Source organism: Meleagris gallopavo, chromosome 7 (assembly GCF_000146605.3).
Source record: "Meleagris gallopavo isolate NT-WF06-2002-E0010 breed Aviagen turkey brand Nicholas breeding stock chromosome 7, Turkey_5.1, whole genome shotgun sequence".
Taxonomy (NCBI): Eukaryota; Metazoa; Chordata; class Aves; order Galliformes; family Phasianidae; genus Meleagris; species Meleagris gallopavo.
Genome location: NC_015017.2, coordinates 35,091,065 through 35,107,839, shown reverse-complemented (window position 1 = coordinate 35,107,839; position 16,775 = coordinate 35,091,065). Strand labels below are relative to the sequence as shown.

At 37.3% G+C, this 16,775-nt stretch overlaps 1 protein-coding gene across 1 annotated transcript; it reads left to right on the top strand.

Annotated features, from left to right (window-relative positions):
• Positions 1–1,597: 1,597 nt before the first annotated feature.
• ACTR3 (actin related protein 3) lies at positions 1,598–13,826 on the top strand. Its single transcript, XM_003207712.3, has 11 exons — positions 1,598–1,754; positions 4,518–4,642; positions 5,184–5,294; positions 6,768–6,863; positions 7,654–7,761; positions 9,403–9,546; positions 10,227–10,400; positions 10,914–11,006; positions 11,511–11,636; positions 12,457–12,540; positions 12,930–13,826. Exons 1-11 carry the CDS (start codon positions 1,613–1,615, stop codon positions 13,023–13,025), a joined length of 1,299 nt encoding a protein of 432 aa, XP_003207760.2. The 5' UTR covers positions 1,598–1,612; the 3' UTR covers positions 13,026–13,826.
• Positions 13,827–16,775: the final 2,949 nt, after the last annotated feature.

Here is a 16,775-nt window from a genome sequence, read left to right as displayed (position 1 = left end):
CAGATCAGCTTTTCTTTGCTTTGAAAGATGGACTTCAACAGCCCAACAGTGAAATTTCTTTTTGCTTGTGAAGGCACTTCTGATTTAGTGGGAGGCGTATGTAGCCTTCAGGGTCCAAAGTTCCTCTGCAAGATTAGCTTTAAAATCCTGCGTGCTGCTGTTCCTGGTATGCATGGCAAGGTGGGGGGAGTGAGTCAGTATTTGCTGGCTGTCTTCATTTTCTTTCAGAACTGAAAGCTTTATTCTGCACTGACTGGTTATAGAAGCATCAAACTATGGAATTCTTACTTGAGATTTCCTTTAGGAACTGGATGGCTAAGGCAAATTGCAAAAAAGATTTTCATATTACTTGAGTCTGCAAGGGGGTGAGTTGCCTATCCCAAGTTCAGGCGTGTACAGTACATAGTGCTGATCTCTCATGAAATGCATGTTTCTTCTTGGTGTTTAACTCCCTTCCATTAGGTATTGTATTTTGACTTCCCTTGTTCAGTGCGAGTTACTGTTGGTCAATTTGACACCAAACTGTTTTTGCAGGAGTGAACTCTGTGGTCCTTATTGGGTCCCTTCCAACTTGGGATATTCTATTGATTCTGTCATCTGTTAGCATGTCATGGAGAAGATGGTTTTCATAGTTTTAAAATGTTCTCATTCTCACTGAAATGAAGTGCTTTGCATTTCAGATGAGGTCCTGTATAAGCAGCTGATCCTGTCTTTAACATAGCACTTCTGGCCCTGAACTGATGCACGCAGTTACTGTCAGCAATAGAAATGGTGTAGGTATTTGGGAATGTGAACAACCATCCTCTAGCCTGGAAGAGCCCAACCTGTTACTATAGCCGTTGCCTAGTGTTCTGCTGTATTGCTGACACAGATTTCTGGGTTATTAAAGTTACTGCTGCCCTGTGCTGCCTAAGGTCTGCTAGGTTTGTATTCCATTGCTGAGAATTACAGAGGTACTGCTGTAGTGCTCCTTGCTTTTGCTGACTGTGTTGATGCAGTTGGTGCAACTACCCATCATATAAAGAAACTGCAGTCTGTGTTAGGTCTCTTGAACTTCTATGCAGGCTGTCGCTGAAATTGAGTGTGTTCCTTGATTTGCACATTTTGGAATCTGTTTGTGCTGCTCCAGTCTTTTGTAATGCTTCCAGCAGCTGGATAGGTGTTTTTATTTTATTTTATTGGTAATCTTGTCAGTTTTCATATTTGGTTATGGATATATGTATCATTTATCACATGCATACTGGCAGTGCAGTGGGTAGAGGTCTGTAGCTCCTCTTGCTCTGTGTGTGAGCAGTGCCAGTCCTGCACCACACCTGGCTGGTAGCCCATGGGCAAGGGGGATTTTTCCCCTCTAATTGGCAGCTGCAACAATGCTTCTATTGCTCATGTTAATTGTATGAAAATATGCTATGGAGCTGCTGATGGCTGAGCAGGCAGGAACAATCAATTCAGTATTTAATTTTGCTCCTAAGCATTGATAAACTGAATGATATACTTGGTGTTTAGTAGTGTCATTCCGCTTGAGTAGAGCTCAGCAATGTTCTGTAATACTAAGCATTGCTTTACCTCTCAAAAATGTTTTCAGTGAACACACCTCTCTTTCCGCATTAAAATGATCACATTTCCCTTCTTTTTTAAAAGACTGATCTTTATTTGTGGTATTAAATATTATAACCTAAGCTTTTCTTGCCTTAACAGGTACACGAAGCTCGGATATGCCGGTAACACTGAGCCACAGTTTATTATTCCTTCCTGTAAGTATTTGTTACTTGTGTTTAAATACTGATGTTACACTTAACAGTGATTTTTTTTTACAATGGCATCTGCCATACAAAGGAGCAGTTAAAAATGAGCTAATTGTCATTGCTCAGAGGTCTTTTCAGACCTGTTGCTTTTTGTAATTGATGCTCAATTTAAGAAGATGCGTTCATTAAAATAGCACACTAATATGATTTCGGTCTCTTAAGAAGTTGACTTCAAATGTGAAACAGTAGCACAGCTGCATTTGTTGTTAGCAGGTTCTTCCTCTGCTGATAGATCAGAAAACACTTCAGATGATCATAACTAGGGAAAAAATAATTATTAAAAAAATACAGTGTTTTAATCTCTAGGGTTTTAGCTGTTACACTTTCCAGGTATATCTGAGTACCACAGCTGTGCTACTTCATTCATTATGTTTTATGGATGTAGAAGTAATTTTACTTATTTTATGTAAAACTGCTTATTTACTCTCTATCTTCTGAAATGCTTTTGCCACTTGAAGGGATGTGGCTCAAGTCTGGAGAGTGGAGCTCAGACGGTTTTCTTTAGAAATGCTTCACCTATTGACCTTCTACACTACTTGGCATTTTGTCATTGTTCATTTCAGCCAAAGTACTCAAATATTACATCCTGATTAAAAAAAAAAAAAAAAAAAAAAAATAACTGCACCCAATTTTCTTTGTAAATAGAACAGGAAAGGAGCTGGAAGTAACAACACTTAAGTGCAATCAGTTCAGAAAAGAACTTCTGGTAGTTCACGCTCTTTGGGAGGGTACAAAACGTGCTTCCAAAAGTGGTTTTCACAGAAAGATTTTCTTCACATTAGAGAAATTGAAAATAGAGTATAACAGCAATTAATTTCAAATGTTACAAAATGCTGGATCTTGTCAAGGCGCTTTGATGTTGCAGTATTTTCTTAATATTTTTCAGTTAAGATGTGTTTTGGTTTCTTCTTTGATTTCCAGGAATGGCCATGTGGTCATTTTGTTTTCTTAAAAACTGCTTGCTGTGGAACCAGTTGGAGCAGCATTCCTTCTCCCTTGCTCACTTGCTGCTTATCTTACTCGCTCCTGGTCTTAACAAAGTTTTATCTCGCTCTTTCATATCGTGGTTTTGGCTTAGTTCTGAATGTGCTTCTGTAGAGATGACAAATGCTTGCATAGGAAGTGAAGTAAGTGGGAATGCAATGGGTCAGTTCTTTGAAGAAACTTGTTCACTGTTTTCATTGCTGTCTGCTCTTAAGATCTAGCAGATTATTTGTCTTGCTTGATTTTTCTTTCACTTCATCCTGTTATCCTGACCTGTGTTAAAATAACCAGCTTTCAATAAGCCAGGAGTTCTCTGAATTTATTATACATTTGAAATTATCTATGATAATTGACATATTAGATGACTTTTTCTTTATATTAAAAAAAGGGGAAATAATTGAATAGTAGTTAAACACAAAAATTATTTTTTTTCCTGAATGTTCATATTCTTGTGCCAAGTCAGCCAGTGCCAAAGGCCCTACAATAATGTTGGAGTGCTGCCTACCTTCAGCACCGTTAAAGCAAGATTTATGTTCCTGTTTGTGTTTTCATGCTGTAGTTCTCGATTCTGGTTATTTACTTCTCACTTCTGACTTGCACAACCAGCACTGACCAGCTGTGTATTGAGATTTCTCAGACTGTAGGAGGGTGAAGCCCGTGGGATGTGAGAGCTTTTAGAATGCTGTGGCAAGTGCTGATGACTTACTTGAAACCACGTGAAGTTAACATACATCTGGACAGCAAAGCTGTCCCCAAATCTGCAGGCCCTGAAAAATATTTGGCAAGATGCTGTTTTTGCTTGCAGCAAACACTGGACTTGCAACATCTCCTTCTGCACAACTTCAGTTTCTTCTTACGTACCCCTCTGCTTTTTGGCTCCCACCCTCTTGCTTCCTCTCTCTTCTTCTGTAAGCTGCTACAGAAGTTGCGGTATGATGCAGTTTTCCTCCTGAAGAGCTCAAAATAATGCTTTTTGTTATATTTTGTTCAGTTTTCTGCAACACTTCAGTTTCACTGGCTGCGCAGCTCTTCTGTTGCTGCACAGAAGGCAGGAAAGGGGAGAAGAATGTGGCCTCCCAGTGCACTGGGGTGCATTAGCCTCACATGCTACACGTTTCCAAATCCTATAGCTGTGTGTGACCTCAGGCTCTGTGAGCTTGTCTTGGTTCTGATCAAACAGCACTTAGGTAAAGGTGAGGATTAAAATAATTTTGCATTTGACAGAGATGACAACTTTTAAGTAACAGGGGCTGATATTAATGCTTGGTTCTTATTTCTGCAAATTTCCCACTTGTATTTTAAGGCTTGGAAAAAATACAGTAGATTTTGCTGGCACTGTGACCCAGGTAGTCTGGGAGTTGATGTAAAAGATGAGAGAAAAAGACATCTGTATTCTTGTGGTATCTCATCACTGATTCCTCTTCCCTAGGACCCGTGTTTAACCTTAGCTGTATTTCTCTGTTTTTTTTTTTTTCTTTATTTGCAATGAGTAATTATTGTGGAAGGATAAATTACCAAGACGCTGTCTCTTAACTTTTGCCAGTTATTCCTTGAAGTGGAAGAGATTTATAGTATTAGTTATTAGTGTATCAGCTTTTCTGTGCTTATGCCAGAACCAAAGGATGAATATAATTGTAGTATTTTCCTATTTCACAATACTAAGATTCCTGTTTTTTTTCTCAGTGCTGAATGTATAATCTAAAATACCATTTGTTTTCTTTGTTAAAGGTATTGCTATCAAAGAATCAGCAAAAGTGGTTGATCAAGCACAACGAAGGGTTTTGAAAGGTGTTGATGATTTAGACTTCTTTATTGGAGATGAAGCAATAGAAAAACCAACTTATGCAACCAAGGTACTGAGAGACATTTGGATTTTCCAATACTCTTAGAAATCGTCAAGCATACAGTAAAAAGCTTGTAAATGCTTTTTGAATTGTAATCTTATTTTCTTATAAACTATTGTAAACGTTTGATATTAAATCAGTTTTGCTGACCTTCAAGAGTCTGTGGGAATTGGGGCAGGAGGGGCCCATGATATTTCATAACAACGTATTTCTTTTGAATTGAAGAGTGGCTGAGAGAGTGTTAGGAGGAGATAGAACATTCATTCTTGTTCCTTGAGCTGTTCTATCAGCCACTCAGAATCAGGATACTGGCCTAAGGGGCTCCTGAGGTTTATCCTCATACCACTATTCCTGGTACTGCCATTCTGTTGTACTGAGAAACACGTAACGTTTTGTTTTTTCAAGATCAGAATTTCAAATAGATGTCAGGTTGGGATAGGGACAACCTAATGCAAGGCTTTTAGGCGTTGATAATATTCCTCTAATGCAATTGAAAACATTGTTTTTTTAAGTTTGTTTCCAGTTACATTTTGTTACTGTTCTATAACAGTGGCCCATCCGCCATGGTATAGTTGAAGACTGGGACCTGATGGAAAGGTTTATGGAGCAAGTAATCTTTAAGTATTTAAGGGCAGAACCCGAGGACCATTATTTTCTTTTGGTAGGTAAAATTATTTCATACCTGTGATATAGTACGTGACAGGGGTTTTGTGCTGATTTATGGAACAATTCTCAAATATGAATATGCTTATCTTGAAAAATAAAGGAAATATAAATTACACAAAATTTCCTATCTTGGCTTATCACATTCACATTTCTTTAACTTCCTGAAAATACTGAAGGCCAGTGTGTCTCAACTGCAAGCTTTCTTTCCCTCTGTAATTTTCACACCAACACACCTCTGTCTTCTCTCTCTATTAATTATGCACTCAACTCAGCAGTGGTGCTTGCATTTGAGCACTTCTAGGTTTTGACTTCATGTAATTGCAAGAATTTTGTTTTTATAGTACTGCTACCTGGATAATGTATCTAGGGTGAAATTTTGTCTCATTTCTTTATAAAATTCAGAAGGATTGACTGTGGTACACGGACATATCAGGTTTGAATTGAAGTCAGATATTCTGAAGCCTCTCCTGTTCCTTAGCATTTCATTTAAAGCCATTGAAATAACAGTACTTATAAGTTTGAATTTTATAGCACAAGTTTGAAATTGAGTGCATTGGTTGTTCTTGTTATAGAAACTAATACAACTGCACTCTTGAGGCAGATGTAATTAGATCTAGTTACTCGGGCCCCTTCATCCAAGCTTTGATTATCTCCAGGGGTTGAGGTGCCATAACGTGGGCTCTTCTCCCACTACTTCACCAACCCTCACACTGCCTTTTTTTTTCCCCTCCTGATAAATAATTAGAATTTCCCATGCTGCTGTTGGTCTCCGTGACCTCATGTTGTGCCCCCTTTGTGAAGAGTCTGACTCCCTCCTGTCTTCACCCTTAAGTGATTGATGCAACAAAAGATAATGCTTTTTCACAGAGTACTGTTCAAAATACTCTTTTAGAGGAGAGGGTTGCTAATATGCATGGTACTTTTACAAAATCTGTAGTATGTAATAGTATTGTGTGCTGTTATTAGTTGCTCTGTTAAGCACATTTCTGCTATAAACTTTTGTTTTATAATCATTGCCTCTTGAAGAAAAATAGCTTTTTTTCTTCAGTGAATTTCTGATTTTTCTTTCATATCTGTACTGAAACCTTGCATTTGACATGTTTAGGTTTATAGTCTTTGATTCTTTGTGAAAGCATGTGCTATAATAAGCTGACCAAGCCACAAATGGGACCACTGATGTAAATTCTTTAACAGTAATTATTTTAATGTTTCTCACTTCTGCTTTTTCTGTTTGCATTCAAATCATTATGCTTTTACAGTGTGACTTGTAATAATTCTGTTCGTGTCATGGGTGTTCCTTGGTTTTCTTCATTACACCATTTGCATTTAATAACACCCTTTGCACTTAACTATTTTTACATGCTGTTCTTGAATGACTCATCTTTCAAAATTTAGCTCTAGGTGATTTTTGAGAGAAGTTTAAATGTTTAATTTGAATGCAAATAAAATGCCTTTCTTTATTTCATAGACTGAACCTCCATTAAATACTCCAGAAAATAGAGAATATACTGCTGAAATCATGTTTGAGTCTTTCAATGTTCCTGGACTATATATTGCTGTTCAGGTAAGAGCAGAGCTATTTAAAATCTTGAGTGACTCTTGGAGCATTCTTATGTGCTTTTGGTCACCATTTCCACTGCTAGATGTTTATCTAGGTATGTTACTCAGCTCTAGGTATAGAGTAAGAGCTCTAAACACAATATAAAATCTTACTGCACCTTAAACAAAACCCCCTACAATTGTGGTTGTAGGCTAAATGCTGTGTCCCTTTCGAGATGAAGTAACAAAAAGGGTCTTTATTTTGGGCATGCTTAAAAAGCATCAGAAGGCAAAATCTGTGCTTCTGCAGTCGTTTGTTTGTTTGAAAGCTATTGTATACACACATTACAAAATCAGTTTTCCTTACCACAAGAGAATTTCAAACACTTTTCATTAGCAGCTGTTAAGAGGGAGTTTCCGTCAACAGGGGAAAAAATTGAAAGCAGACTAATGGAACTTGTTTGGTAAACAAGATTTCAGACTAAGGTTTTTCCTGTTGAAACATATGCTAAAATACTTCAAGCTGTCCTAAGCAGGCACTTACTTTGTTCCAGTGGATTTTAGATTTGAAAGGGTAACATAATTCTGGAAGATGTTTGTTCATAACCTGCGGAACAGCCAAGAATCACACTTGAACTGGAAATTCGTAACTTGGAGATAAGAGGAAGAAAGTACTATTTAATGTAAAATAAAACGTTTTCAAATACCTGGAATGCTCATTAGCTGGGGCTTATCAGAAGGCAATGTTGGAAGCTGTCACATCTGCAGTGCAGTGTTTTTACTAAGAATCATATTCTGTGTTCTTTTTTTACAAGGCTGTCCTTGCCTTAGCTGCATCTTGGACGTCAAGACAAGTAGGAGAACGGACACTGACTGGCACAGTTATAGACAGTGGTGATGGTGTCACTCATGTCATTCCTGTGGTAAGTACACTTAAAAGCTATAGAAACAACTTAACAGGAGAGCAGTTTGTCCTTCAGCTTCTCTGAAGTTTTCATTCATACAGTCTTAATGTATAGCGAGGAATTGTGAGAAGTGTCAGATAGTTCCCAGGGTTGGAGATGTGGGTTTTTGTTGCTTATTTTGTACCACAGGAACACTTGGAAGAACTTTTCTCCACTCTGAACTAGTTAGAGCGTATTTTTTTCAATTGATTGATCCTGAAAGATAATTTGCAAGGCTGTGCTAAATGGTCGGTGAAATCACATTGCCTTATCATATTTGAAATCTTTTCTGCTCATAAGAGTCAGTGTGCTCTTTGCAATAGTCAGTCCAAAAAGTTTGGAAGCTGCTGTTTAATTCTGTCAGCTTATAATAAAATGTTACATCTGCCCTCAAATATTTTGTATTGTTTACAGCTTTTCTCCCTCTGTGTCATTTCCTACCTGAATAAAAAAACAACAACAACAACAACAAAGATTAGTTAATGTTGAATATCTGTTCCAATATATTGATTTCAGAAGCAGAAATTGGTATGATCATTTACTTTAACATTTATATTTGCAGTTTCTTAACTGACAAATTGTTGTTCTTATGGTAGGTGTGTATTTCCTTTACAAAATGAATTAAAAATTTTATAATTGCAGCATTCAGTAGCGTTCTTTTATTTCCAATGCCCATCTTTCATTGAGGATGTAAATGTAAGTCTAGGCGCCAGGAACATTTTTGTTAGAAAAATGAAGTTAGACTGTATAGATTTTAGTCTCTAAAAATTATAAAGCATTATCATGCTACAGTAACCTGAGGTGGTCTTTTGTTTTACCAAAATGTAGCTTTGATTGTGATCAAAATTATGCTGTAACATCGAAATTTCTTATTGATTCTTATTCTCACGATGGCTAAATGTGAGATGGCATATTTTTAATAAGCCTTACAAAACAATTTGGGATTTCAAAGCTTGTTTAGCTGTTTTCTAAAATTGTACTGACAATAGTACAAATTTAAGTTGAACTTTTCATGTGTTGTGGAGTTTTTTGAGTGCTTTTGGTTTCTGCATTAAGACTGGATATTTTCAGTGTCCTCTAGGATGAGTATGACTTGTAAGGGTAGACTGATGGATGAGTTTGTGCCAGCCTGATGCTATAAGCCATCTCAGTTAATGGGCTCAAATGATGCGTTTTCTCTTTGCTCACAGAAAATTAATCTTGGTTCAGGTGAATTGTATCGTGACTGTGACTATGGAGCCACATCATTTATTCTAAAGTAATATTGTATGGTATAAGGCTCCTTGACCTTTTTGGTAAGAGTACTCTCATTTTAAAGAGAAAATAAACGCCAAGGAATAGTGAGTATAGCAATCTGTCTGTCTTATGTGTCAGTGACCGTTATGTTCCTTCTAACCTTTTAATAATTACGAACAAAATGCAAAGCAAAACACTTCACCGAGTAATATAAGGCCTCCTGAGAAGTGGGCTTCAGGTATTTAAGAGCCAGCCTTTAAAGGCTTGAATCTCATGATCACAGGTAGTGAATAGGAGTTGTCACTCTATGACTCCCCCTCGTTTCTAATCTTTGTTGGAAGGAATGCTTATCAATGTCTTTCTCCCAATTAATTTTAATTACAGGCTGAAGGATACGTGATTGGCAGCTGTATCAAACACATTCCAATTGCAGGGCGAGATATAACATACTTCATTCAGCAGCTGCTGCGAGAGCGAGAAGTAGGAATTCCTCCTGAGCAATCCTTGGAAACAGCTAAAGCAGTGAAGGTAGTGTGAATTTTACAAGTGTTAAAGCTGTTTTAGAGTTGAGTTTGATAGCAATATCTTAAAATCATTCCCTTCCACCTAACATTGCTGTTTCTAATGAATATAAAAATATCTACGTAACAGTAAGCACTTACATTTTAAGATGTTACTGAGTTATATTCTCTTTTGCCCAGGATTTCAGTCCTCTCTTGACCCTCCCCCTTTATTATTGTTATTATTGTAATTTTAGTAGAAAGTATTCTTAGTGGGATGTGTAATGTAAAGAGCTGTAATTACTCTCGTATTCTTGCTTAGTACTGATGTGTTCTTTTTTTTATAGTACAATGCTATCTTGAAAGATACTCAGCTTCAAGTAGGCTTAAGCATTGTTTCTATGGCAATTCTGCAGTACACTTTAGAACTCATTTCTCAACATTATAGAGATTGAGAAGGGGGGGCAAAAAAAGAAGTAATTTAACCCAGCAGGATGTGCTGCTTTCCGTGCTACACAAATTGATCTCTATTAGCAGAGCCATCATCAGACTGTATGCAGTAGATGTTGAGTTTTTGAGGCAGATTCTGTATTTGCCAATTTCAAAGCTTTTGAGAAAGAGTTACTACACTTTCAAAAGTACACTTTTTTTTTAAAGAATAGCAGAAAACACTGTATGACCTTGGAACTGTACATATTTACTTTTTAGGAACGTTTTAGTTACGTTTGCCCTGACTTAGTAAAAGAATTTAACAAGTATGACACAGATGGTACAAAGTGGATTAAACAATATACTGGAATTAATGCTATCTCAAAGAAAGAATTTACCATTGATGTTGGCTATGAGAGATTCCTGGGACCAGAGATATTTTTCCACCCTGAGGTAAGTTGATATGAATTGTCTTTAGTTCATTCTAGGTGTGTTTTAGATGATACCCTACAAATAGTGCTTGTAAATTATTGAAATGTTTATGCAAGTTTAAAATTTCTTTGTTTCTAAAAAGATACCAGATATTGGCTATTGTTAATCTCTGTTCCAGTGTAGGGAAAACTTAAGCATAAAGCTATCCCCTGCACTGAGTCCTTCTTACCAAAAAGTTGGTTTTTTCTGTTAGGGTGTTTTTCTTCAGTGCTTGGGATCTGGAAGGGTGTGTATTCTTTGACCTGTTGTGATTAACAAAAACTGTATTGGAGAATAGCTGACGAAACTGATACTTCAAGTTTAATATTCTTTCAAACCTTTTAAAAATGGCAGCAAATACAGCTAATGTTTCTAGTCCGTTAGTTTTTTCACTGCAGCCCCAATGTTTGATCTTCTCCCCTTATTTTTGGCTTTCCTTTCTTTGCTGTATGTGGTTCTGCATGCTGACCTGGCTGTTTTTATTCTTGATTGTAGTTTGCTAATCCTGACTTTACGCAACCAATCTCAGAAGTAGTAGATGAAGTTATTCAAAATTGTCCCATTGATGTTAGACGTCCTCTGTATAAGGTCAGTAGCTGAAGTGATATTTTTCTCTAGTACTTGTTCTGGGAGGATGGTGGTTTGTGTTGGAAACTGGGATTAAGAAAGAAAGCATTTTAAAAGTAGAAAGTAAACCATTTTTCTGGAAAGCAGAAGGCTTTATGTTCACGTAAGTTGTTTCAGAAGGGGATGTTTCATTGCTCAAGTGAAATTTTAATGAAATAAAGGAAATTAAAATCTGAACCAAAGAAGTGAGGTGTGCTAAGCTATAAATGGATTTTAAATCACAGTTAGTTTTAACAAGATGACCTCTTTGAGAATTCATATTCTATCACGCTTCCTGTGTTAAATAATTTAAGACAGGGTAAAAGCACAGCTGTATGTTTGTAAGTTTGTTTAAAAGAAAAAGGCAACAATAAAGAAATTAGGAAACTTATAGAATTTAAGAACTGGGTAAAACTGGAGATGTGTATTTTTAGAAACATTTTAATACAGTTTAAAAATTAATGTATTTATTTTTACTCTAAACAGAATATTGTCCTCTCTGGAGGCTCAACCATGTTCAGGGACTTTGGGCGCCGTTTACAGCGAGACTTGAAAAGAACTGTTGATGCCAGACTGAAACTTAGTGAAGAACTTAGTGGTGGCAGACTGAAGGTTAGTTCTTGTAGCTAATGCATTTAACAAGAATCTCTCTTCTTAATTTGGGTTCCTTCTACTTTTGACTTCTGATGTTGTTTGCATTTTTTTCTGGTAATTCAGAATACATGAATGATACTAACAGGTTAAATTTTTAAAAATTATTTTAAGGCAAGAATGAAGGGATTTTCTCATTTATTTCTAATTTTTGAAATAACTAGACAAGTTCAAACAATACTATTTTTTAAGTGCATCTTCATAATATGCCATGTAGACAAACCTGAAGTTTGTTATACAGTTTCCTAGCACCAGTGATGTTCTCGTTTCTATTTCTAAAACAGGCTTTAGGTTGTAGTTCTGAGCACAGCTATGACTTCATTGATCAATCTGCAAGTAATGACAAATTTAAAAACATGTTTTTATAAAGTGGTTGGGTTTTGTTTTGTTTTGTTTTTTTTTTTGAAAAGAGTAAGTAGTATGGGCCTCTTTTTGCAATTGAAAATCAGTACTTTGAGGAAATTAATCAGAAAATTGAAGGTGGATAATCAGAGAGGAGGAACCAGAGCAGAGCTCTTAGGAGAAAACCAGCATGAATGCAAGTATCTTTTAATATCTGATAACACAAATAGTTCTTGCTATGAAATCGCCACTTTGTTCTTAGTCAGAGTTGTACAACTGAAAAACTGATAATATAATCATATATTTGCATACCCAGCATTTAGGAAAATGATAATTTATGAGAGGCAAACTTGGAATATATGGTCCTTGGAAAAGATAGTTTTTTCTACCACCAAGAATTAAATATATTTAAATACATTCTATTTTTTTTCTTTTGCAGCCTAAGCCCATTGATGTACAAGTCATTACACACCATATGCAAAGATATGCAGTTTGGTTTGGAGGATCAATGCTGGCTTCCACAGTAAGTTAGCTATAAAGCTGAATATGTCTTAGCTCTGCTTGCGTTTTTGGAGTTCTCATCTTTTCTTTATTTCATAATAAATGCGGTTGGGGATTTCCTGGTGATTTTTGAGTAACAAATACTACCCATTCCACTAAGCTTTTGCATTAGGCTTCAAAGATCTGAAAGAGCAAATGAAAGCTGAATTACACTTTTCTGTGTAATTTTTTTTAATGGTGATTTTGGATTTGTGATGAAATATGTTGTTTGCACTGTTGTTTGGCCATGTGACAAATGAGATTTATTTCAGGACTTAGAAGTTTGGTTCTTTTCCCATTTGCTATATAAATGTTAGTATTGTTAAGCTGAGATATGAACACCACTGATCTTCTTTCTCTTCCTCTTTACAGCCTGAATTCTACCAAGTATGCCATACCAAAAAAGACTATGAAGAAATTGGTCCTAGCATCTGTCGTCACAACCCAGTGTTTGGAGTTATGTCTTAAAGCTGACCTTGCAGGGGTCAGGGATAGGGAGGTGGGGAGGAGTCTTTCTGATTACTTGTTTGTCTGATGGCCGGTATTAAGATAACAAACATGACTTGACAATAAGGAAAAGACCAAACACAATTAAACAAGGTTATTTTAATGTGTCTCAACATGCGGATGTAGTGGAAAGCCAAAATGATCACGTTTTTTCTTTAGATTGATTATTTGAATCTGTGCGTAACAAAGTGGATTTTAGTTCTTTCTGTGCCCTGATATTTTGTATATTAATGAATTATCCAAGATTTGATGGGATTTGACAGTGTATAGATAGTCAGCTCTCTAATGCTTCAGTTGAACCCTTTCATGGGTACAAAGCTGGAGTTTGTTTATATTTCTTACTTTTTTATACTTTGAGGGAAAAAAAATACGGATTAAAGAAACTAATATTTGAGGAAAAAAAGAATTTACCAGTGACCATCTTGAAAAACAAATTAAAAAGAAGTCATCATGATTCCCGCAACTAATTGTTGCAAATCACAGCCAATCTAAATCCTGGGTTCCACACAATGCAAGTGCTTTTGGAACTAAGAAGCTCCTATCTTGGATTAACCGATGCCTGCCTAGTGCTTTCTGATTACTTGGTGCATTTTCATTCTATCTCTTGCTTTAAAAAAAAAGGAAAGAAAAGAAAAGACAAGACTTGGACCAGTATTGCAGTTCTGTAGTGTCATTTCTAATTAAAACCAAATAATCAGGTTATCAAAATTGGTGTATTTAAAGCCTAACACCATTCCAATAAAGGCACAAAATTTCTTTTTATGTTTGTGTCAGACTTGTTAATGTCATTACATGGGAAGTTGTGAGCATGGGTTCCTACGTATCTGCTACAGTTTTCGAAGAGTAAGATTGGCTTGTAAGGTAGAAATTATGTGCATTGTATAAACTGAAGTGTGAACTTGCTAGAATGGCAGTTTATATGTTCATCTGGACAGCGCTTACCTTATATAAATCTAACATCTTCTCCATCGTTAGGTTTGTTCATATACTTCATTCTGTAACATTGTTTTTTTTTTTTCTTTTCCATTTCCTTTCAATGGTGGCATACAGGAGACAGTTCTGCCTTTGAAATCTCTGGTTTTTCTGCAAGAAAATACCATGTAGATAAAAAGTGAAGTGAAAACAGTATCTCTCTCATTCTTTCTAGGAAGAAAGTTTCATATACTGAGTGAAATTACTTGCAATTTCTGTTGATATTTGATAGAAAAATCTACTTTAGACACTCACAGATATAGTTAAGATTATTTACACAGAAGACCACAAGAGGGAGATGTATTGGTTTCTTCTCTTGAACTGAAAATATTGCTCAAGATTTTTTTTTTTTTTAACAGAGCTTTCAGTTATGTCAAAACATGATAAAAGAGGCTCCAAAATAAAAGTGAATATGGAAAGCTCTTTTTACAGTAAATATTACAAAAATTCACATGCTGGATTTGAATAGAACCTTGGTGCAAGCAACAAAGCTAAATAATTGTATTCACAAAACGATTATTAACCTTTCCTGATCAGTGATGCAGTTCTTGTATACGTAGCATTGAGGGTTTTAGATAATGGCTTTTTGAGTCACAACTGCTGACTAATTTGTGTGGTAAGGCCTACAGGCAAATATATGTAAAATAAAGAGATTAATATAAGTTCTTTTCCAGTGATCCTCTGGTTCTGCAAGTGTATCATGCCTTAATGACTGGAATTCCACTGCAATCATTAGACTTGCAATTCCTGAAGATAACAACTATTTTTCCACTGAAATCAGGTGTTGAAAATTCACTGTGAGGAATCATTCATGCTACATAGATGCACACATAGAGTCCTCTTAAATATGGGTAAGACTGCCTGATAACGTTGACTGGCAGGAAAGGGGACTAGCTGCCCGGGTCTGGTGCTTTTGGGGGCCCTGTGTTTTTGTGGTTGAACTTTTGGAAAATGATATGACTAACAAACGTACCACCTGGTTTGTTGTGTGGCCATCTCCCTCCAGAGCTGAAGAGGTGGGTATCCTGTGTGATTTGAAGTAAATGGCTCAAGAGTGGTACATGTGTTTTAGTTTTCAATACATAAACTTTATTTTCCTGCTCTTTAAGAAGTAAATACAAGGTGTTTTAGAGCTAGGATACGTTTTAACTGCAGTTAAAGCTCCCTCCATGTTTTGTAGGAGTGCTGTATAGTCCTGGCTTAGATGCGGATTCAGTTTTCACTGTTTCTACATGTCTAATGTAGAGGCACAGTAATGTTGGGCAGTGGATAGCTTTGGCTGTGCTTTTGTACTTTAACCTCACTTCACACATACAAGATCCAGAAAGCAGTGTGCTGTCAAATATATATGTCAAATAAAAGCACACCTTAACTGAATTACTTTTTTAGTGAGGATGTGTCAAAAGACTGAATGCCAGCTTCTTTCACAGGAAGATGTGTATCTTGAGCTTACGCTTCTAGAATTATGTGCATATCTGTGTGCCCTCTTAGTGGAGGAACAGACTTAGCTGTATGTTAGCTGCAAGTTGTGCTGCAGCTTGTCCTTTGTGCATTCGTAGCCCTGAGGAGTGCAGCTCCAGTAACTCCTATAGTATGTGTTTATCCCCTGCTTTGTTTTGCTGTTACATTTAATGTTTCTGCAGCTGTAGCTTGGAGGAACCAGGACAAGTCAGTGAGGAGGCACTATCAGTAAGAAGGTGCAGGAGAAGCCCAGAAGGTGGAAACTGGGGCAGTGGTTAAAGGAATGAGTCACTGGGGGGTTGGGGTGGTCCTGGAAGGAAGCACTATGAGACTCCAGCAATTTTGGCTTTGTACAGGTCCTTTACAGGCTGATGAGCGGAGAGGATTGGAAGCAACGCATGGCTTCCATAGCTGCTTCGCTTTCACAGTTTTGATGAAATATTTAAAGGAGAGAAACCTGTAAAAGGGAGGTTGACTTCGCTTTAGGGCATGCAGTGCAGCAGGAAGACGTGCCCACCCTTCAGGGCTGTCTTCTGGCAGGCTGACTGGCATTGCATGCAGCAAAGGGGATGGATGGTGGTGGGGCTGGTCTGCAAGTAGCTGTCTGGGTTAGAGCAAAAGCATCCAAGCATGCAGAACCTGGGTAGTGTGGGGATGGACGCAGTTCTCATGCAACGTGCTTTGGCAGCTGGGATCTAGCTAGAGAGTGGATGGGGAATAGGAGAGAGCAGGCTGTGCCAGTGAGGGATGGTGGCCCACAGCCTGGCAGTGTCAGGCATATCTGGGTGAGATTTCAGAAATGCCTGTTTCCCAGCGGGAGGGAGCCCTCGAGGGCTGGATTCTGTGTCTGGTTCAATAATAACTGGATTGGAAAGCAGCTGTCATGTCAAAGAATCAAGCCAGTTCATACATGAGCTCTATGAAAGAAGGAGGAGTTGACATTTGAGCCTGGAAGCTGTTAGGCTGAGAACACGAGTTGATGCAAAGAGTAAAATGGGTGGATTTTGCCTTCTAGTTGTACTGTTGTACTTTCACTGGGGGAAGTACAGGTATTCTGAGTCTTAATCATAGATTTGGTACCTGGTGACATAAGGCCAGGATATTTCCTGCCAACGGTGAATTAAAACCACTGGAGCAGCATGGGACTGTGTGGCTTTCACCTCCTGCACCAAACTCTGGATCCTGGTCACAAGGGTAGAGGTCTCGTGCTGCAAAGAGGAGCTGCGTGGCCTTGGTGTCACTTCACTGTGGCTTACACAGCACAATTTCTTGTAGCTG